The 23,433-nt window shown below is 38.9% G+C and overlaps 3 protein-coding genes across 16 annotated transcripts in view; 2 read left to right on the top strand and 1 right to left on the bottom strand.

Annotated features, from left to right (window-relative positions):
- The window catches only part of APBB2 (amyloid beta precursor protein binding family B member 2), a 387,671-nt gene extending 383,530 nt beyond the window's left edge, over positions 1-4,141 (top strand). For all 14 annotated transcript variants that reach the window (XM_047799535.1, XM_047799534.1, XM_047799531.1 and 11 more), the window contains one exon: positions 266-4,141. In XM_047799535.1, coding sequence (XP_047655491.1) covers positions 266-433 — 168 coding nt within the window. In that variant the 3' untranslated portion in view covers positions 434-4,141. The remainder of the gene's footprint in view (positions 1-265) is intronic.
- Positions 4,142-5,758: 1,617 nt separating this feature from the next.
- The window catches only part of NSUN7 (NOP2/Sun RNA methyltransferase family member 7), a 94,754-nt gene continuing 77,079 nt past the window's right edge, over positions 5,759-23,433 (bottom strand). The window contains 2 exon segments of the mRNA XM_047799308.1: positions 5,759-7,647; positions 7,650-8,277. Coding sequence (XP_047655264.1) covers positions 7,544-7,647; positions 7,650-8,277 — 732 coding nt within the window. The 3' untranslated portion in view covers positions 5,759-7,543.
- Positions 22,395-23,083, top strand: LOC125138059 (28S ribosomal protein S21, mitochondrial-like). Its single transcript, XM_047799307.1, has one exon. It carries the CDS (start codon positions 22,507-22,509, stop codon positions 22,735-22,737), a length of 231 nt encoding a protein of 76 aa, XP_047655263.1. The 5' UTR covers positions 22,395-22,506; the 3' UTR covers positions 22,738-23,083.

Raw genomic sequence — 23,433 nt, 5'->3', positions numbered from 1 at the left:
CTGGTGGTGTCACTGCAGCAGCTTGGGTTGCTGTTGCGGCATGGGTTCCATCCCTGGCCCGGCAACGCCTATGTACCATAGGCGCAGTCAAAAGAAATAAAGAAAATAAAACACTCCACATTAAGGGAAAAAAAATGATAAACTCTTGGGTTCATGTCCAGAAGCTAGGTCGTTAGCCTTTGGAAATAAACATATTGAGTAATGAAAGTCATTAAACAAGAAGGGATGGTACATTATTAACGACCATAAAACCTTTTTATTTCAGTTACGATACCAGAAGTGCTTGGTAGCCAGGCCGCCTTCACAGAAAGTCCGACCACCTCCTCCGCCAGCAGACTCAGTGACCAGAAGAGTCACAACCAATGTAAAACGAGGGGTCTTATCCCTCATTGACACTTTGAAACAGAAACGCCCAGTCACAGAAACACCATAGCTGCAGATGTGAAAGGACTCTGTTACTGAAGACTGAATAGCTACACTAAAGAAAAGGAGCTGATCTCTGGCCTTCCATTCAGTTGCTGATGCTTTGTCTTCAGAGAATTTATCCTTAACCCAACAGTGTTAGACAAGCATGTTCTCTCGTCTTGCCACCATCGTGTGATATGAAAAGAAGCATGACTAATTTTTTTTGCTGTCAGTAAGTTACACCATGAGCAGTGGAAGGTCTCTCTCTTATTGTAAATATCGTGAACAGTATGTACCTTCACATCCACAGGAAGAATGTGGCCACACCCCTCCCAGTGAGACGCCGAGTCCTTGGAGTGAATGAATGCCGCCTGAGTTAGTTTCACTGTCTCTTGACTGGATGTGTCACAAGCAACTTTTACGTCCTAAAGCACTTTGCCCTGCTTCCAACATTGGAGTAAATACTGTATACCGGACACTATTGAATTGCTGTAAAAATAGGATGATGAGTTTTTGTTTTAGTTTTTCATGAAATCAAACCTTTGGTTGACACCATTTTTGGCTGTTGGCATCAGTATAGAAACCGACTGGCAGCTTTTCTTGACGAGCTCTTTGACACATGGACACCATTTCATGTCTACAGCTGTTTGTGGGATGTGGGGAAAAAAAAAAAAGGGAAGCTTCAAAATTGAAAAACTAAATTTCAGAAATTAAAATCGAACAAAAATAGCCTTTCTGTTCAGATGGTTTTCAAACCGATTGTTAAGAAAGAGATTAACAAAATCATAATGCATCTTGGGTGGGACATATTTCAAACTTCTGCCTTATATTGTACAATACAGCTAGAGAATTATAGTTCACTATGGCCATTCTCTACATAAACAACATTAAAATGAAATATTCCTCGTAAGCCTTTCATCCTTAGTTTGATCATCAGTCAATATGCAATTTGGAGTTGAGGAAACGTCCTTTATATCTTAGACCGCTACCACGCTGTTTTTTTCCACCTCCTCGGGAAACGTTCTGCTAGGATTCTGCACCTAGCTCAGTGCTACCCTAATGCTTTTTGCCCAGAAAGCTGTCTGTCCATCATGCATAGTCCATGGCAACAAATTTCATTAACTTGAATGTTTCTGAATTTATGTACTTAGTACTAAAATTTGTTGGACTCTAGATGTATTTTTAAATTTATATTTTTCCCATTTATTTTCAAAATTAAAAAATTTCATAACAGAGCCAAATATGCATAGGAACAATGGACTATTGAACAAATTTCCCCAAATAGCACTTTCCTGCTTCTCTATCTACAGATGAGAGACTTAGTTGTAAAGATACAGATTTAGACACTTGTCGACACTGCGTTTTTTAAAAGGACATTGCTGAGAAGCTCAATCCAAGCATTAGTTTTTACTCTTCAATGACAAAATTATCATTATTTAACATCTAGTTATAAAAGTAATGCTTTATGTTTATCTTATTGCTGTGTACTTGTCAAAATGGTTTCCACAGTTTTATCATCACATTGGAGCCTTATAAGGTAGAGAAAGTACTAAAAACACATTTGAGAAATGAAAAATATGAATGAAAGAGCCTCAGTCACCTAGCCTAAGATCTCACAAGCGTTAGTGAGAAAGTCAGGACTAGGACCCATGCTTCTTAACTCCCAGTTAGCAGTTAAGGCTGCTTCCATGCCCGTCAGGAGGGGTCTTCCCAGAATTACCCTTGGTCTATCCAGTTATTGTCAGGCAGTCTTAGGATTCCCTATTTAAGTAGGGAAGCATGTCCAAATGACTCACAGAGTGGTATTAACGACCAAATCACTGCCCTCGCTCAGCCCAGGACTGTTCTCCTGCAGTGTGTGTCTCGGATGTGTTGCAGAGGACAGTACCGGTAGCACCGCCCGTTCGATCCACAAGACCATCCAGGGATGATGTTACCTGTGGTAGGAATATTCCGAACCCGTGAGACTTAGCCACCAGAGACCATCGTGGAATGAGTAGGTGGCCTCCTGCCTCTGTTCCCTCTCAGAATTCTAGGATTGTCTGCTAGCACCCTAGTGTTAGGACAAAAAAGATGCCACTCTAAAAATGAATTACACTTCTCACCAGCCTATATACTATTCTACTGAAGTAACCAGTGACATCCTAAAGAATTATGCATTAAGAAAATCCTTACTGTGCCCTTTGAAAAGCTGTTCAAAATCCAATCATGATCTTTCATCTCGATATCTACAGTGAAATATTTCAGTGTGATAAGCTTCCAAATTCTGAACAAGTGATCCACTTTTATATTGCAAGTCTCTACCAGAACCCCATTCATTTTTTAAGGTGTACATTTGTTTTCAAGATCAAGAATACTGAGCTAGCTTTAAGTAGCAAACTGATTTATATATGCAATTATACGATGCATTAAGATGAATGATAGCCTTTACGTACTGAAAACTTTACTGCAGATGTTTTGTTTTAAAGATAGCTTTGCATACTAAATGCAATTAATTTTGTAAGATTAATTATGTTAAGCCGTATGTTCAGACACTTTCTGCCATGGCCAAAAAGTATGTATGAAAGTACGTGTGTATTTTCTGCGACAGGATGCCGATGTCCTACCTGATTGTGTAGTGACACTTCAGTTATCTATGCATTCTTTGTATCTGTGATTCGGTAAACAGGCAGCCATGTTCACTATGCCTTGTATGTCCTATCATTTTTTATTAACCTGTTAAATACAGCTTAAAATATTTTTATTTTATTTATTCTATTTTTACTGAAATATACTGCATTATTGTGTTACTGTATTTACTGGATATTATCTCACAGTGTATCCAGGTCTAAGTAATCTCAGTGAACTATACATTGCCTAAAAGGTGGTTTTGTAATGATTTGTAGTCACATTTTTATTGGAAAATGTAGAAGAAAAGGCAAAATACTTAAAAAGTTCCTTTTATTTTTTAAAAGCAGCTAGATAGACGCAGACGTGCCACCTCATATGTGTGCTCCTTGGCCGCATCAAGGGCACTAGCCAACATGCCTAAACTAAAAACTTTACTTTGCAAACTTAAAGCACCGCTTTGTGCTTCGTTTTTATATTCTTCACAACACGTGCGAACTAAACTACGAGATGTCCACATGTCCACGTGCCCTTTGTTTCAACCTGGATTTATAAGCACCTAATTTAGAACCATTGTTTTTGTTTGTGTCTGTCTTACTGCATGAAGGGACATTAGACTCATTTACATTAAAATAAGTTCTTGGTGATAAACTGTTGGCACTGCTACTTTTTAAAAAATTCCCACCTTATGATTTTATGACATTTGTGCAACGATTCTACACAAGGTCATTTAATAGAAGCCCTAAATCTTTCCTCCATTTCTTAAATGACACAGTCACTTAAGTACTGCAACACAAATTCAAGATTTCATAAATAATGTGACAAACATCTCCCTGATGTTAGCACAACGTAACTAGTAAAACCATTAGCTCTCTCATTTGTCAGACTTGACTTAACCCAGTACACAGCTAACGTGTGTTATGCAGCCAGTAAAATGAGTTTAACTTATTTCAGCTTCAGGGAAAATATATTGCTCGTACTTTATCAGTGAGAGCGCTCCCTGCCATCCACAGCAGCTTGTTTATCCCAAAAAGAACACTTGGTTTTGCTTTCTGCCCCTTTCGCTGTTGACCACTTTTATATATTTAAATGTAATATGAAGTGAGAATAAACTTAGCTGCATAAAATGTTTGGCTCGTTTATGTGACATCTCAATCATGGATATCTAGGAATAGAAATAAAACCTTAGTGTCTCCACATCATTTTATTTTCAAATTATCCTTACCTCAGATTAAAAATCACTTTTAGGAATGTAAGATTCTACTTTGATTAGTTACTGTATATTTCTACCTGCTAAGAACTAGAAAGTAAGTTTGCTTTTTTTTTTTTAGGGCCTCTCCTGCTGCATATGGAAGTGCCCAGGATAGGGATCGAATCAAGCTGTGGTTTCTAGCCTACGCCACAGCCACAGCAATGCAAGACCCGAGCCACGTCTGCGACTGACACCACAGCTCATAGCAACACCGGATCCTTAACCTGCTGAGCAAGGCCAGGGATCAAACCCACATCCTCAAGGATACTAGTTGGATTCTTAACGTGCTAAGCCACAAAGGGAACTCTCTAGAAAGTAAGTTTTGAATAATTCATCACATTGTCCTTATCTCTTACTCAGGAAGGACAGCTAGCATTTTGGATGTAGAAGCCTATTTAGTCACCAACTCACCACTTGCGTAAGCACACTTTCTCACATTAAGATAATCCATCTTTAAGAGTCTGACATCAAAGAATCAAATAACTATATGGACACTAAATCCACAATAAAACATAAATAGAAAAATAGCAGTTGAGTGTGATTTAACTGTTAAGACATGGAAGAAGATAAATAGAATTTGAAGTGTATACCTATTTTTTGTTCATCTTGCATTCCCCCAGTAGTTTATCTTTTCTTCTCAATCAAAGGGAAGTTACTCTCGAACAAAATTTCATTTGGTTTCAGGTATTATATAATGGTAAATAATTAAATTAAAAATCTGAATTTGCTAATAGACTATACAAATACCAGTAATTATTTCACATTTTGCAGCACTCTAAGAAGCTGAAGAAGAAAAATGTCAGTGTAATCAATAGTCTCCTTCACGAGCTTTTTTTTTTTTTTTTTTTTTTTTTTTGCTTTTTAGGGCCACCCGTGGCATATGGAGGTTTCCAGGCTAGGGACTGAATCAGAGCTACAGCTGCTGGCCTACACCACAGCCACAGCAGATCTGAGCTGTGTCTGCAACCTACACTACAGCTCACAGCAACGCCAGATCCTTAACCCACTGAGCAAGGCCAGGGATCGAACCCAAAACTTCATGGTTCCCAGTCGGATTCATCTCTGCTCTGCCACAACAGGATCTCCTTTTTTTTTTTTTTGTGCCTCCTCCCCCCCCACCCCCCCACCCCCCGTCTTTTTAAGGCCACACTCACAGCATATGGAAGTTCCCAGGCTAGGAGTGAATTGGTGCTACATCTGCCAGCCTACACCACAGCCATGCAGGATCCGAGCCACATCTGTGATCTACTCCACAGCTCACAGCAACGCCATATCTCCAACCCGCTGAGTAAGGCCAGGGATCGAACCTGCATCCTCATGATTCCTGGTCAGATTTGTTTCCACTGTGCCACGATGGGAACTCCACTAGAAATTGAATATTGTTTTTATCCAAAATATTTTTGTTACTCTACCAAAATATTTAAGTAATTAATCATGCCCTTCTTAAAAGATTCTCAAGAAAACTACAGGCTTAATGAATTGAATGGTTTAATTCAGAATCTCCATATACTTACTATTAAAGAGAAAAGTAATTTAGTGACAGTATTCATGTTACAAGATACTGAAGTGGCTAAAATTGTGACTTGACATGAACCACATGCTGCTACAGAGATCAGAAAAATACCCTGAACTAGTTCATAACAGAGCAAGTCTTCTTTTTATAACTTATCATAGAAAATAAAAACCTCAGACCTGCTACTTTTGGACAATGGAATACTCTTTAGCCTGGGGCAGAGGGAAGAGGGCAGGAAAGAGAAAAGGTTCCCAGAAGGGAAAAAGTAACCAGGAATCTTTACTAAAGTTCCGTTCAGCTGCAGTGGCCTCCCGGAGGCATGGAATAGTCTAAGCCAGAGAGTAGGAGTAGGAGGAAACCATACTACAATTTTTAGAGCAAAGATCATATAGTTTTTGATTTTTGAAATTGGTAAAATAAGCTGAGCATTTAAAACATTTCTATACTTTTTAAGAGTCATAATTAACATGAGAATTGGGATTTAAAGATAATGTCTGGTTCAAGTATAAAAAGTCATGTTTCCTTTCTTCGCTGACACATTTTACTGATAAGTATAAAACTTCACCTAAAAAAATTACTACTAAAATGTAATTTACCATTTTTTGTCCTCAGTTCAAATGAGAAAACTATTGACTATTTAGGGTTGAAATAGACCTGAATATTCAAATTGAAGAGCATGATATTCTACTAAAATCATGCCATCTGAATTGAAACTTAGGAATTTACATTAACACTATTCAACACAATTGGATTTGAAAACAGAACTTTAAATTCAAACTTTATGGATGTGTCTATGAAAAAAATTTTAAACAGTAGGATTTGTAGGTGTAACTTATTTGATTTAATGTCAATTTCTGTTGCCATGATGAAAACCAAAAAAATCAACAGACTCAGAAATGATAACTATAACTAGTTCTTGGAAGGCAACTGATAATATGGTCTAGATGAATGACCTTTAATGTAATTAAAGTAATTCTACAATATATTTTAATTGTGTCCGAAATGATTTACCAAATTTGATTACTGTGTGCCATCTGAAATGACCTGATCTTTGAATTGGAAATTTATATAAATGCCTCAACAGTAACAGTGTCACTTGTATTTGACAGATTTGCCTCTTCCTCAGAATTACTATTTAGATGGAAATTTGCTTACAGTCACTTTATTAAAACAGTATTTGGCATAAACAGTCAGAAGGGAGATCTTAACGTTCATTCATAAGTTCAGGATCCTGGAAGCTCTTCCAGTGAGAAAGTTTTCATTCTGAACGGACATGTGACCTACCCACACCTCCAACTTTGGACCTTCCTGCTCTTCCTACTCATACTCAACTCAGTCATGTCACAAAAGCTCACAATATCCCCTGTTAAAGGCTGTTTTGATGTTTAAGGGAAAAATCAACCTTGATAATAACTGAACATATTAAGCTACAGACGACTCAGTACTGGAGAGCATCTTTTCTATATGCTTTCTAATAAACTGCCTCGCAAATTAACTTCGAAAAGAAGTCTGTTATAAAGCAGACAGTATTTCCCTTCAGGAAAAATTGTTGCAGCGTTTTCAAAAAACTGGTGTCCTAAAATCAGACTGAGAGTTAAGAGTGAAACAAATTCTAACAGCTGATACCAAGTCTACAACTAGACATTCCAAAGCAGATCAGCACTCAGCTGCTGAAATCTCTGAATTCTGCCTTAATTCACCTACGTTATGCTCACTGGTCTCAATTCTCTTGAAGGTAATAATCACATTTAGAAGATACTAAGTGACTAAAAGGATGAGTGTTTTGTGTAAGGATGTCTAATCTTCAGAGGAATATCACACTTTGAAAAAACTACTCTTGACCCCTGTAAAAAAACACAAGATGTCAAAGCCATGGTCGAGGATGCCTGGGTAGAGAGGAAGGTAAGTTTTCTTTACGCTTTTCCCCTCTTCTGGGTATTGATGGTGTGGGAAGATAGCTGGGTACAACGGTCTTCGGTCCAATACAATGACAGTAAAAATGCTGAGTTGGTATGTGAGATCTGATCCCTTGGGAACTGGAAAATGGCAACATTACTGGAGGCAAAACAATCTCTACGGGTTTCAGTGCAATCATTCTGTCTTCTGGGCGAGGTCTTACAAAGTTTGTCGGCCGTTCATATAGTCTGGTTCGAGGTGTATTCTTCATAAATGTAGGCACTAAAGGATTGCTGGCAGGCTTGTTGGATTTTCTGACCTGTGAGGAGGAACCCACTTGATCTGCATTTTTCTGTGGAAGAGATGTTTTTGTTGTTAATGTCTCTGACCGGTTAACATTTGCGTTAGCTTCTCGACTCAGGAACTCAGCAATTTTCATTTGGATGATGTTATTATCTGTGGAAGCTTTTGGCAATGACGTTTTTGACTTCTTCTTCTTCTTCTCCCGTTTTGAAGGTTTACCCAACTCAATCCCATCCAGTAGACCCTTCGCTGCAGCACGGGCCAAAACATCTTTCACAGACACTGTCTCAGATGGGTCCCGCTATAAATTAAAGAAGCAGTTACTAAATGTAGGAGTTAACTGTTACGGTGTATATTACAAATATATATCAGTGTTTCAGTAAAAATAAAAGGGTTTATTTAAAAAATGGGTTTTAGGCCCTAGTCTCTAATATATCCCATAAGACTCAGGAAATGACTTTCTTTGTATTTAAACTCCGCATTTGTGAACCCAATAGTAGAAGGAAAAAAAAAAAAAAAAAGAATTACAGAGGGTTGTGGGTTTTTTTGTCCTTTGTCTTTTTAGAGCCACACCCATGACATATGGAGGTTCCCAGGCTAGGGGTCAAATCAGAACTGTAGCCACTGGCCTACACCACAGCCACAGCCACACCAGACCCAGGGTGAATCTGTGACCTACACCACAGCTCACGGCAATGCCAGATCCTTAACCCACTGAGTGAGGCCAGAGATCGAACCTGCATCCTCATGGAGACTACTCAGATTTGTTTCCACTGAGCCATGACGGGAACTCTCACAGAACTTACTTATTATCTGTGACCTAAAATGAACTAATGTTGACAAAGTGCTTGGAAAGGCTGGGGTCGAGAGTAGGCAAGGGAAGAACACTCAGGAGAAGAGCAAAGATAAAAGTAGAGAGAGGACTGGGACAAGACAGCAGAGTAGGACTCAGCTCACCTTCTCTCATGAAAACACCAAAATTACAACTGCTGAACAACCACCCATAAAATAGACTGAAAATTACCAAAAAAGATATACTACACCCAAAGAAAAGAAGCCACATCAAGGCAGTACAAGGGACACTTTCAACATAAGCAATCACATACACACTGGGTGGGTGACCCATAAACTGGAAAATAACTGTATCACAGAGGCTGTCCCATAGGAGGGAGAGTTCCAAGTCCCACGTGGGGTTCCCACACCTAGAGGTCTGGCATTGGGAAGAGGAGCCCCTAGAGCAATTGGTGTTGAAAGCCATCAGGCTTGTGTGTAGAAGCTATAGAGGACTGAGGGAAACAGAGACTCCACTCTTGGATGGCAAATACAGGGTTTCATGTTCACTGGTTCCAGAGCAAAGCAAGGACTCCATAAGAATCTGGGTCAGACCTACCTGTAGGTCTTGGAGAATCTCCTGGGAGGTAGCTGTTGCTTGCTGTGGGGGCAGAGCATTTGGAGGCTGAGGTCCCAGGAATAGTCACCCCTGGAGGCTGCCATTTTGGAAAAATCTAGCCCCATCCAGACAAGCAGGGTGGGAACACAGCCCCACCCATTAGCAAACAGACTGGCTAAAGTCCTCCTAGGCACACAGCTGCCTCTAATCACATCCAGAGACAAGGCCCCGCCCACCAGAGGGACAAGTCTCAGCCCTACCTACCAGTGGGCAAGCACCAGTCCCTCCTATCAGGAAGCCTGGAACAAGCCCCTGTATCACCATCACCCATAAGGGAGCAGACACCAGAATCAAGAGAGGCTGTAACCCTATGTAGAGTCTGCAAAAAGGAGACCATACAAAAATCTATACAAAATGAAAAGGCAGAGAAATATGACCCAGATGAAATAAGAAAAAAAATAAAAACAGCTAAGTGAACTGGAGATTAGCAACCTCCATGAAAAAGGCTTTAGAGTAATGACAGTAAAGATTATATAAGATCTTGGGGGAAAAACTGGAGCAAAGATTGATAAATTACAAGAAACACTGAACGAAGAAATAGAAGATTTAAAGATTGAACAAGTAGAGATGGGAGTTCCCATTGTGGCTCAGCAGAAACAAATCTGCATAGTATCCGTGAGGACACAGATTCAATCCCTGGCCTTGTTTAAAGGGTTACAGATCCAGGATTGCTGTGAGCTGTGGTGTGGGTTGCAGATGCGGCTCCAATCCTGTGTTGCTGTGGCTGTGGTGTAGGCTGGTGGCTACAGCTCCAATTCAACCCCTAGCCAGGGAACCTCCACATGGTGTGAGTGTGGCCCTAAAGAGATAAAAGATAAAAAAAAAAAAAAGCAGAGGTGTAAAATATATAACTGAAATCAAAAATTCACGAGAAGGAACACACAGCAGAATACAGGAGGCAAAGGAATGAATAAAGGTGGAAGACAGACTGGTGGAAATCACTGATGTGGAAAAGAATAAAGAATGAAAGGAAATGAGGACATTTCTAAGAGAACTCTGGGACAACTTTAAACACACCAGTATCTTCATTACAGGGGTGCCAGAAGGAAAAGGGAGAAAGGGCCATGGAAAATATTTGAATAAATAATAGCCAAAAACATTCCTAACATGGAAAAGGAATCACTCAAATCTAGGAAGCACAATGAATGCCATATAAAACAAACCCAAGATGGGACACCCTGAGACACATTAATCAAACTGACCAAAATTAAAGACAAAGAGAAAATACTGAAAGCAGCTAGGGAAAAGAAACAAATAACATACAAGGGAACCCCAATAAGGTTATTGACAGATTTTTCAGCAGAAACTCTGAAGGGAGTGGTATGACATAAAGTGATGAAAGGAAAAAACCTCCAACCAAGATTACTCTATCCAGCAAGGCTCTTATTCAAATTGAAAGTAGAAATCAAAAGCTAAGAGAATTCAGAACCACCAAACCAGCTCTAAAATGAATACTAAAGGAACTTCTCTAGGTGGAAAAGAGAAAGCCACAGCTAGAAACAAGAAAATAACAAATGAAAAGGCTCACTGGTAAAGGGAAATATATAGTAAATAATCCACACACAAACATGATACCAAAACCAGCAATCATAAAAAAAGGAGGGTACAAATGCAGGATACTGGAGATGTATTTGCAATTAAGAGACCAGCAACTTAAAAACAATCTTGTGTGTATATATATAGATGCCTGAATCAAAACCTTATGGTAACTGCAAACCAAAAATCTACAAATGATACACAAATGAGAAAAAGTAATCCAAACACATCACTAGAGAGAAAAAGTAATCCAAACACACAAGAGAAGAAGGGAAGATAAAAGATCAAAACAAATCCAAAACAATTAACAAAACGGCAATAAGAACATACATATCAATAATTACCTTAAATGTAAACAGACTAAATGCTCCAATCAAAAGACATAGACTGGGAGTTCCTGTCGTGGCGCAGTGGTTAAGGAATCCGACTAGGAACCATGAGGTTGCGGGTTCGGTCCCTGCCCTTGCTCAGTGGGTTGACGATCCGGCGTTGCTGTGAGCTGTGGTGTAGGTTGCAGATGCGGCTCGGATCCCGCGTTGCTGTGGCTCTGGCGTAGGCCAGTGGCTACAGCTCCGATTCAACCCCTAGCCTGGGAGCCTCCATATGCCGCGGGAGCGGCCCAAGAAATAGCAACAACAACAACAAAAAAAAAGACAAAAGACAAAAAACAAGGCAAAAAAAAAAAAACAAAAAACGATTCCCTTAAAAAAAAAAAAGACATAGACTGGCTGAATGGATACAAAAACAAAACCCATATATATGCTATCTTCAAGAGACCCACTTCAGTTCTAGGGACACATACAAACTAAAAGAGGATGGAAGAAGATATTCCATGTGAATGGAAATCACAAGAAAGCTGGAGTAGCAATACTCATATCAGACAAAACAGACCTTAAAATAAAAAAAAAAAAAGTTACAAGAGACAAAGTAGGACATTACAGAATGATCAAAGGATCAATCCAAGAAGAAGATAAAACAATTGTAAATATATATGAACCAAGATTGGAGCACCTCAATACTTCTCTGACCACAATGCTATAAGACTACAAATCAATGGCAAGAAAAATGCAAAAACAACAACAACAACAACAAAATAAAACCTCACAAACACATGGAGACTAAACAACATGCTACTAAACAAGCAATGGGTAACTTAAGAACTCAGAGGAAATTTAAAAATACCTAGAAGCAAATGACAGCAAAGACACAACAATCCAAAACCTATGGGATGCAGCAAAAACAGTTCTAAGAGGGAAGTTATCGCAATACAAGCCTACCTCAGGAAACAAGAAAAATGTCAAACAACCTAATTTTACACCTAAAGAAACTACAGAAAGAAGAACAAATAAAACCCAAAGTTAGCAGAACTAAAGAAAGCATAAGATCAGCAGATATAAATGGCACAGAAATGAGAAAACAATACAAAAGATCAATGAAACAAACTGGTTTTTGGAAAAGATCAACAAAATTGATAAACTCTTAGGAGAATCATCAAGAAAAAAAAAGGGAGAGGGCACAAATCAATAAAATTAGAAGTGAAAAAGGAGAAGTTACAATGGACATCACAGAAATACAAAGGATCCTAAGAGACCACTACAAGCAACTATATGCCAATAAAATGGATAACCCAGAAGAAACAGAAAAATTCTTAGAAAGGTACAATCTTCCAAGACTAAACCAGAAAGAAACAGAAAAGATGAATGGACCAATCACAAATGCTGAAACTGAAACTGTGATTAAAAAGCTTCCAACAAACAAAAGTCCAGGACCAGACGGCTTCACAGGCAAATTCTATCAAAAATTTAGAGCAGAGTTAACACCTACCCTTCTGAAACTCTTCTAAAAAGTTGCAGAGGAAGGAACACTCCCAAACTGACTCTATGAAGCCACCATCACCCTGAAACCAAAACCAGGCAGATACCACAAAAAAAGAAAATTACAGGCTTGGCATTCTCATTGTGGCTCAGCAGATTAAGAGCCCAACTAGTCTCTAGTCTCTAGGTGTAGGTTCGATCTCTGGCCTTGCTCAGTGGGTTAAGGATCTGGCATTGCTGCAAGCTGTAGTATAGGTAACAGATGTGGTTGGAACTGGTGTGGCTGTGGCTGTGGCATAGGCCACAGCTGAAGCTCCAATTCGAACCCTAGCCTGGGAACTTCCATATGGCATAGATGCAGCCATAAAAAAGAAACAAGAACAGAAACAAGAAAATTACAGGCCAATATCACCAATGAACATAGATGCAAAAATCCTCAAGAAAATACTAGCACACAGAATCTGGCAATACATTAAAAGGATCACATACCATGCTCAAGTGGGATTTATCCCAGGAATGCAAGGGTGTTTCAGTATCTGCAAATCAATCAGTGTGATACACCACATTGACAAATTGAAGAATAAAAATCATACAATCTTCTCAATAGAAGTAGAAAAGGTTTTGACAAAATATAGCATCCACTTCTGATAAAAAACCCTCTAGAAAGTGGGTTCAGAGGGAACCTACCTCAACATAATAAAGGCTATATATGAGACACCCACAGCTAATATCATTCTCAATGGTGAAAAGCTGAAAGAATTCTTGCTAAGATCAGGAACAAAACAAGGATGTTCACTCTTGACACTTTTATTCAACATAGTCTTGGAAGTCCTAGCAAGGGCAATCAGAGAAGAAAAAAGAAATAAAAGGAATCCAATTTGGAAAAAAAGACATAAAACTATCACTCTTTACAGATGATGTGATCCTATACCTAGAAAATCCTCAAAAGGCACTACCAGAAAACTGTTGAGTTCACCAATGAATCTGGTAAAGTTGCAGGATACACAATTATACACAGAAAGCTTGTACTTCTATACACTAACAATGAAAGATTAGAAAGAGAAATTAGGGAAACAATCCCATTCACCACTGCATCAAAAAAATAAAAAATAAAAATACCTTGAAATGAACCTACTTAAAGGTACAAAAGATCTGTACTCTGAAAACCATAAGACACTGATGAAAAAAATCAAAGATGACACAAAGAGATAGAAATACATACCATGCCCTTGGATTGGAAGAATTAATATTGTCAAAATGACTATGCCACCCAAGGCAATCTAGAGATTCAATGCAATCCCTATCAAATTACCAATGACTTTTTTTCATAGAACTAGAACAAAAAAATTTTTTTAATTTGTATAGAAACACGTAAAAGACCCCAAATAGCCAAAGAAATCCTGAGATAATGGAGCTGGACTAATCAGGTTCCCAGACTTCAGGCTATACTACAAAGCTACACTCATCAAGACAGTATGGCAGTATGGTACTGGCACAAAAACAGAAATATAGATCAGTGGAACAGAATAGAAAGCCCAGAAATAAACTTATGCACCTATGGTCAACTAATCTATGACAAAGGAGGCAAGAATATACAACAGAGAAAATACAGTCTCTTCAATAATTAGTATTGGGACAACTGGACAGCTACATGTAGAAGAATGAAATTAAAATACTCTCTAGGAGTTCCTGTCATGGCTCAGCAGAAATGAATCTGACTAGCATCCATGAGCATGCAGGTTCAATCCCTGGTCCTGCTCAGTGGGCTAAGGATCTGGTGTTGCCCTGAACTGTGGTGTAGGTCACAGACATGGCTCAGATCTGGTGCTGTGGCATAGGCTGGGGGCTACAGCTCCAATTCGACCCCTAGCCTGGGAATCTCCATATGCCACAGGTGTGGCCCTAAAAAGAAAAAACAAAAACAAAAAAAAACAACCCACTAACACCATACACAAAAATAAAATGAAAATGAATTTCTCTGACATAAACTTCAGCAATATCTTCTCAGACCCAACCTCCTAGAGTAATTACAATTTAAAAAAAAGTAAGTAGGTCCTAGTTGAACTTAAAAGGTTTGTACAGCAAAGGAAACCATAAACAAGATGAAAAGACAACCCTCAGAATGGGAGAAAATATTTTCAAATGAAGCAAAGAGAAGGGACTAATCTCCAAAACATACAAACACCTCCTGCAGTTCAATAACGAAAAAAATAAACCCCATCAAAAATGGGCAGATGATCTAAAAGACATTTATCCTAAGAAGACATACAGATGGCCAAAAAACACATGAAACGATGCTCAACATCACTAGAGAAAAACAAGTCAAAAACTTCTATGAGGTAGCACTTTATATCACCCAGAATGGCCATCATCAAAAAGTCTACAAACAATAAATATTGAGAGGGTGTAGAGAAAAGGGAACCCACTTACACTGTTGGTGGGAATGCAAATTGGTTCAACCACTATGGAAAACAGTATGAAGAGTCCTCAAAAACTAAAAATCAAACTACCATATGATTCAGCAATCCCACTCCTGGGCATCTATCCAGAGAAAACCTTAATTCAAAAAGATGCATAGGAGGTGGGATCAAGATGGCAAAGAAGTAAGATGAGGAGCTCACCTTCTCCCATAAACAGATCCAAAAAAACCATCTGCATGTAGAACGATTCGCATAGAATAACTACTGAACTCTGGCAGAATACTTTAAAACTCCACAAAGGGCAAGAAACCCTCCACATAATTGGGTATAAGAAAAGAAAAAAAAAAGAAAGAAAGAAAGAAAGAAAGAAATCAGAATGGGACTCGCACTCCTGAGAGGGAACTGTGAAAGAAGAAGTGACCCTCCCTACCCCCTGCCCCAGAAAGCTGCCTAAATGACAGGGAGATCAGCTGAAACAAAGGGATATCAAAGCCTCAGGGAAAAGCACAGCAGCTGGACTGAAGAGGGCAAAGCAGAGAGAGAGTTGCACAGACCATGGATACCACCTCCCAGGACACCACAGCCTGAGAATCTCAGTGCCGCAGGGCACTGAAATTCAGGCTCCAGACATCAGTTCTGGGGAGAGGACTAGGGTTGGAGACAGCCTGAGGGACCAGGGAGCAGTGTGCAAAGGGCTGGGGAACAGAGTGCTACAGCCAAGGGAATGCAGGAAGAGGTCTGGGCCTGCAGGAGAAGCAAGGCACCATTGTTGGAGAGAGCAAAGGAAGAAGGATGGAGCTCCATAGAAATATCTTTCTCTCAATGTGTATGGACTCTCAGATGGCAGGGCTATGAGTGGTGAGGCCCCCCTTGCATGGGCTACAGGTAACAGGCCCCTCTTGCATGGGCTAGAGGTTGTGGCACCTCTTCTGTGGTCTACAAGTGGTGGAGGCAAACCACTACAGTCATCTCAGACTCCAGAGGTGGGAGTGGATCACCACCACCTGCAGCCCTAGTCACCTCAGAGATGGATTCAGAAAAGAGCACTATAATCAAGTACTGCCTGTTGTTGCTCTCACTCCCCTGGGAATGCACATGCCCTGAAACTGACACTGCAAAATGCTGCAGGCACCACCTACACCAGCCTAAGGGTCACTGCCACTTCCTAGGGCTCTGCTAGCAAGAAGAGCCTGCATCACCTCCCCACAGGTCCTTTCCACTGTCAAGGGCCCAGCAACAAGGCACTGGCAACTAGCCCTGACCATTGCTTCCAACTCCCTGGAAGCACATGCAGCACCCTTTTAAGATAACAGCCTGAACACACTGAGGAAAGTGATAGCAAGCATCTAAACCAAAGGCAGCCCTCATTCCAAAAATAATTAGTAAGCTCTCACAAAATGCCATGGGGGCTCTCACATATAAATAGCCCTATCTAAGACTACAGTAGTTGTTTTCCCTAAACTCATAGAGTAAGAAAAATATAACCAAAATAAAGCAGTTCAGGAATCATTCCCAGTTAAAATAACAAAGAGAATTTCCCTGAAGGAGTAAACAATTAAACAGACCTCTGCAGTCTAATAGACACTGAGTACAAGAAGAAGATAGTGTAGGAGTTCCTGTCGTGGCTCAGTGGTTAACGAATCTGACTAGGAACCATGAGGTTGCAGGTTCGATCCATGGCCTTGCTCAGTGGGTTAAGGATCTGGCATTGCCATGAGCTGTGGTGTAGGTTGCAGATGCGGCTCGGATCCTGCATTGCTGTGGCTCCGGCATAGGCCGGTGGCTACAGCTCCGATTAGACCCCTAGCCTGGGAACCCCCATATGCCACCGAAGTGGCTCAAGAAAAGGCAAAAAGACCAAAAAAAAAAAAAAATAGTGTAAATACCGAAGGAATTGAGAGTGAATATGAAGTAATTAAGAGTGGATAGGAACAGTAATGCAGAAAATATAAGGAGGAGCTGAGAAAAATTAGAAAATTCATTTTCAGAGATGCACGCTGAGTTAGAGGCACTGAAGAGCAGAATGAATAATGCAGAGGAACAAATTAGTGACTTTGAAAATGGAATAATAGAAATCACCCAATCAGGAAAGGAGAGAGAAAGCCAAATGAGAAAACATGAAAGCAATATAAGAGAGCTATGGGATAATACAAAGCAGACCAACCTACACATAATAAGGATTCCAGAAGGAGGAGAAAAAGAAAAGGGGATTGAAAATATATTTGAAGAAATTATGGCTGAAAACTTTCCAAATCGAAAGGAAGCAGATATTAAGATACAGGAAGCACAGAAGGCCTCGAACAGGTTGAACCCAAACAGGCCCACACCAAGACATAATAAAAATGGCAAGAGTTAAAGAGAGGATTGTAAAGGCAGCAAGATAAAAACAAAGAGTTAATTATAAGGGATCCCCTGCCCCATAAAGCTATCAGCTGATTTCTCTATAGAAACAATACAGGACAGAAGAGTGTGCCAAGATACACTCAAAGTTCTAAAAGGGAAAAACTGCAGCCTAGAATACTCTACCCAGCAAGAATATCATTTAAAATAGAAGGAGAAATGAATAATTTATCCAAAAAGCAAAAATCACAAGAGTACAGCAATAGTAAACCCATTCTAAAAGAAATACTGAAAGGGCTCCTCTAAATAAAAAAGAAGGAAGAAGAAATAGGATGGAGGAAATCACAGTTGGAAAGCAATCACTTAAATAAGTCAGTAAAAGGGGGAAAAAAACTGTAAAAGTGACAAACACAAGGAACAGCAAAAGGATGAACATAAAGATGTTGAAGGACATCAAAATCATAAAATGTGGGGAAGGAAAATAAGAAAATCTACCTTTTTTTAAAGAATGTGTTTGAGCCTATGTGACTATCAGGCTAAAGCAAACACTTATAAGAAGGGGTTAACATACATGAAAAACAAGGCAACCACAAGTCAAAATCAAACAAACATTCACAAAACCTAAAAAGAAGAGGACACAAGCATAAAAGGAAATCATCCAACCATAAAAATGAACAAAGGAGAAACACAGAATCAACAGAAAACAAGGTTTAAAACGGCAATAAACACATATTTATCAATAATTACCTTAAATGTCAATGGACTGAATGCTCCAATCAAAAGACATAGAATGGCAGACTGGATAAAAAATCAAGAGCCTACAATTTGCTGCCTATAAGAGACTCACGTTAGGGCAAAAGACACATATAAATTGAAAGTGAGTGGATGGAGGAAGATATTTCATGCAAATGGAAAAGACATGAAAGCAGGAGTTGCAATACTCACACCAGACAAAATAGACTTTATAATGAAGGCCATAAAGAAAGACAAGGAAGGACACTATTTAATGATAAAAGGATCAACTCAAGAAGAGGATATTACACTTTCAATATATACGCCCCTAATATAGCAGCAACCAAATACATACAACAAGCACTAAAAGACATAAAAGGAGAAACTGATAGGAATAGAATAATCACTGGAGACTTTAACACCCCATTCATATCAATGGACAGATCCTCTAGACAGAAAATCAATAAGGCAACAGAGATCCTAAATGACAGAATAGAAAGCTCAGACTTAAGTAATATTTTCAGGACATTACACCCTCCCAAAAAAATCAGAATAAACATTCTTTTCAACTGCACTTGGAACATTCTCAAGGACTGACCACACAGTGGGGCACAAAACTAACCTCAACAAATTTAAGAGTATAGAAATTATTTCAAGTTACCTTCTCTGACCACAATGGCATGAAACTAGAAATCAACCACAGGAAAAGAAATAAGAAAAAATGAACTACATGGAAACTAAACAACATGCTGCCAAAAAAACCAATGGGTCAATGAGGACATCAAAAGGGAAATTAAAATATACCTCAAGATAAATGATAATGAAAACACAACCATTTAAAATCTATGGGATGCCACAAAGGGAGCTCTTAAAGGGAAGTTCATAGCAATACAGCCCTTCCTCAAAAAAAGGAAAAAAAAAACCCCTCTAATTAAATACTTAAACTACCACCTAAAGGAATTAGAAAAAGAAGAATAAACAAAACCTAAAGTTGGCAGAAGGAAGAAAATCATAAAGATCAGAGAAGAAATCAATAAAATAGAGATTCAAAAAACAATAGAAAAAAAAATCAATAAAACCAGGAGCTGCTTCTTTGAAAGGGTAAGCAAAATAAAAAAACCTCTGGCCAGACTCACCAATAAGAGGAAAGAAAAAACTCAAATCGATGAAATAAGAAAGGAGAAAGGAGAAATCTCAATGGATACTGCAGAAATATAAAAAAAAAAAAACCATAAGAAAATACTATGAACAATTATTTGCCAGCAAATTTGACAACCCAGAAGAAATACACAACTTTCTAGAGACATACAGCCTGCCAAAACTCAATCAAGAAGAAACAGATCAACTGAACAGACTTATCACTAGAAATCAAATTGAATATGTAATAAAAACACTCCCTACAAACAAAAGTCCAGGACTAGATGGCTTCACAGGAGAATTCTACCAGACATACGAAGAAGAACATATACCCATCCTTCTTCAACCCTTCCAAAAGGTTGAAGAAGGAATAATCACAAAACACATTACAAAGCCACCATCACCCTAATATAAAACCAGATAAAGATACTACCAAAAAAGAAAATTATAGGCTAATATCTTTGATGAATATAGACACAAAAATTCTCAACAAAATTTTAGCCAACCAAATCCAACAACATGTAAAAAAGATCATACACCATGACCAAGTGGGATTCATCCCAAGTTCACAAGGATAGTTCAATGTATGCCAATCAATCATTGTCATATACCACATTAACAAAAGGAAAGTCAGAAAACAAATGATCATCTTAATGTATGCAGAAAAAGCATTTGATAAAATCCAACATCAATTCATGATAAAAACTCTTACCAAAGCGGGTACAGAGGGACCATAGCTTAACATAAAAAAAGCCATTTATAACAAACCCACAGCCAATATAATACTCAATAACACTAAAATCTAAAAGAAGGCAAGGATGTTCTCCCTCACCACTTTTATTCAACATAATATTGGAATCTAAAAGAAGGCAAGGATGCTCTCCCTCACCACTTTTATTCAACATAATATTGGAAGTCTTAGCCACAGCAATCAGACAAATGAAATAAAAGGTATCCAAATTGTAAGAGAAGAGGTAAAACTGTCACTCTATGCAGATGACATGATACTGTATATAGAAAACCTTAAGGACTCTATACAAAAACTATTCCAACTGATCAATGAATTCAGCAAAGGAGCAGGATACAAGATTAACATTCAGAAGTCAGTTGTATTTCTGTATACTAATAATGAAATATTACAAAAAATATATATAAATACAATACCTAGGAATCACACCCCCAAAAATTAAATACCTAGGAATAAAACCTGACCAAGGAAGTGAAAGAATTATATGCTGAGAATATAAAACACTAATCAAGGAAATTAAAGAGGATTCAAAGAAATGGAAAGATAGTGCATGCTCCTTGATTGGAAGAATTAATATTGCTAAAATGGCCATATTACCCAAAGCAATCTCAGATTCAATGCAATCCCTATCAAATTACTCATGATATTTTTCACAGAACTAGAACAAATAATCCAAAAATTTACATGGAACCATAAAAGACTCAGAATTGCCACAGCAATCCTAAGGAACAAAAACCAAGCAGCAGGCATAACTCTCCCAGACTTCAGACAATATTACAAAGCTGCAGTAATCAAGACAGTGTGGTACTGGTACAAAAACAGACATACAGACCAATGGAACAGAATAGAGAACCCAGACAGCTATGGTCAATTAATCTTTGACAAAGGAGGCAAGAATATAAAATGGTAAAAAGATAGTCTCTTCAACAAGTGGTGCTGGCAAAACTGGAGAGCTGCCTGTAAATCAATGAAACTAGAACACACTGTCACACCATGCACAAAAACAAACTCAGAATGGCTAAAAGACTTAAACATAAGACAAGATGCCATAAAATGCCTAGAAGAGAACATAGGCAAAGCATTCTCTGACATCAACTGTACAAATGTTTTTTAGGTCAGTCTCCCAAAGCAATAGAAATAAAACAAAAATAAACCAATGGGACCTAATCAAACTTATGAGCTTCTGCATAATAAAGGAAACTATTAAAAAAAATAAAAACAGGAGTTCCCATCATGGCTCAGCAGTTAATGAATCTGACTAGCATCCATGAGCATGCAGGTTTGATCACTGGCCTTGCTCAGTGGGTTAAGGATCTGGTGTTGCCATGAGCTGTGGTATAGGTTGAAGATGTGGTTCAGACCCTGCATTGCTGTGGCTGTGGCACAAGCAAGTAGCTACAGCCCTGATTAGACCCCTAGCCTGGGAACTTCCATATGCCACAAGTGCAGCCCTAAAAAGCAAAAAAAGAAAAGAAGAAAAACAAAATAGCCTACAAAATGGAAGAAAATAGTTTCAAATGATGCAACCAACAAGGGCTTAATCTCCAAAATATGCAAACAGCTCATACCACTCAATAGCAAAAAAACAAACAACCCAGTTGAAAAATGGGCAGAAGACCTAAACAGACATTTCTCCAAAGAAGACATACAGACAAATGGCCAACAGACACATGAAAAAGTGCTCAACATTACTAATTATCAGAGACATGCAAATCAAAATTACACTGCTATACCACCTCACACCAGTCAGAATGGCCATGATTAGTAAGTCTACAAATAACAAAGGCTTGAGAGGGTGTGGAGAAAAGAGAACCCTCCTACACTGTTGGTGGGACTGTAAATTGGTATAACCACTATAGAAAACAACATGGAGGTATTCCAGAAAACTAAACATAGAATTACCATATGCTCCAGCAATTCTACTCCTGGGTATATATCCAGACAAAATTTTCATTGAAAAAGATACAGGCACCCCTATGTTCATTGCAGTGCTATTCACAATAGTTAAGACATGGAACAACCTAATTGTCCATCGATGGATGGATTAAGAAGATGTGGTGCATATACACAATGGAATACTACTCAGCCATAAAAAACAAAATGCCATTTGCAGCTACATGGATAGAACTAGAAACTCTCATACTAAGTGAAGTTGGGAAAAAAAGACAAATACCATAAGATATTACTTATATCTGGAATCTAATATATGGCACAAATATACCTATCTACAGAAAATAAACAGTCACTTCCACTTGAGGCAGGCTTCGTGTTGGTGGGGTGCTGAGGAGTGAGGGCTGTGTCCCGGGTTTGGGGAAAGTGAGGTCCTGCAGACTGACGACTTAAATCCAAGGTCATGGCAAAGCATCTGAAGTTCATTGCCAGGACTGTGATGGTACAGGAAGGGAACATGGAAGGTGCATACAGGACCCTAAACAGAATCCTCACCATGGATGGGCTGATTGAGGACATAAAGTGGCGGTGGTACTATGAGAAGCCTTGCCGTCGACGACAGAGGGAAAGCTATGAAATCTGCCGGCGAATCTATGACGTGGAAATGGCTCACAAGATCAATTTCTTCATGTGAAAGAATCGGGCAGATCCATGGCAGGGATGCTGAGGCCTGTGACTAGGAGGCCCGGCATAAAAACCCTTATTCATTTGTCTCTACCTCTTTTCTTTCCACAACCCCATTTTCTCTCACCTTTATTACATTAAACCCAATCACGCATATACAAGAAGGCCTGCATATGTAGAATCAATACTAGTCAGTAGTGGACCCTTTCTTTTATTATATCAAAGAGGAACTGAGTCAAAAAGAGAAGAATCGTGGTTGCCTAAAAAGTCTTGGGAGTAGGGGAGTAGGAAATTATTATTTAATGAATATTGAGTTTCAATTTGGGAAGATGAAAAGGTTCTGGAGGAGGATGATAGTGACAGTTGCACAACAATGTGAGTTACTTAATGCCACTGAACTGTACATTTATTTATTTATTTATTTATTGTCTTTTTCTAGGGCGCACTCGCGGCATAGTGAGGTTCCCAGGCTAGGGATCGAATCGGAGCTGTAGCCACCGGCCTAAGCCAGAGCCACAGTAAATGCGGGATCTGAGCCACATCTGTGACCTACGCCACAGCTCACAGCAACACCAGTCCCTTAACCCACTGAGCGAGGCCAGGGATCGAACTCTCAACCTCATGGTTCCTAGTCAGATTCGTTAACCACTGAGCCATGATGGGAACTCCTGAACTGTACATTTAAATGATTAAAATGGTAAATTCT

Source organism: Phacochoerus africanus, chromosome 10, assembly GCF_016906955.1.
Source record: "Phacochoerus africanus isolate WHEZ1 chromosome 10, ROS_Pafr_v1, whole genome shotgun sequence".
In the NCBI taxonomy this organism is placed as follows: Eukaryota; Metazoa; Chordata; class Mammalia; order Artiodactyla; family Suidae; genus Phacochoerus; species Phacochoerus africanus.
This window is presented reverse-complemented; position numbering and strand designations above follow the sequence as displayed.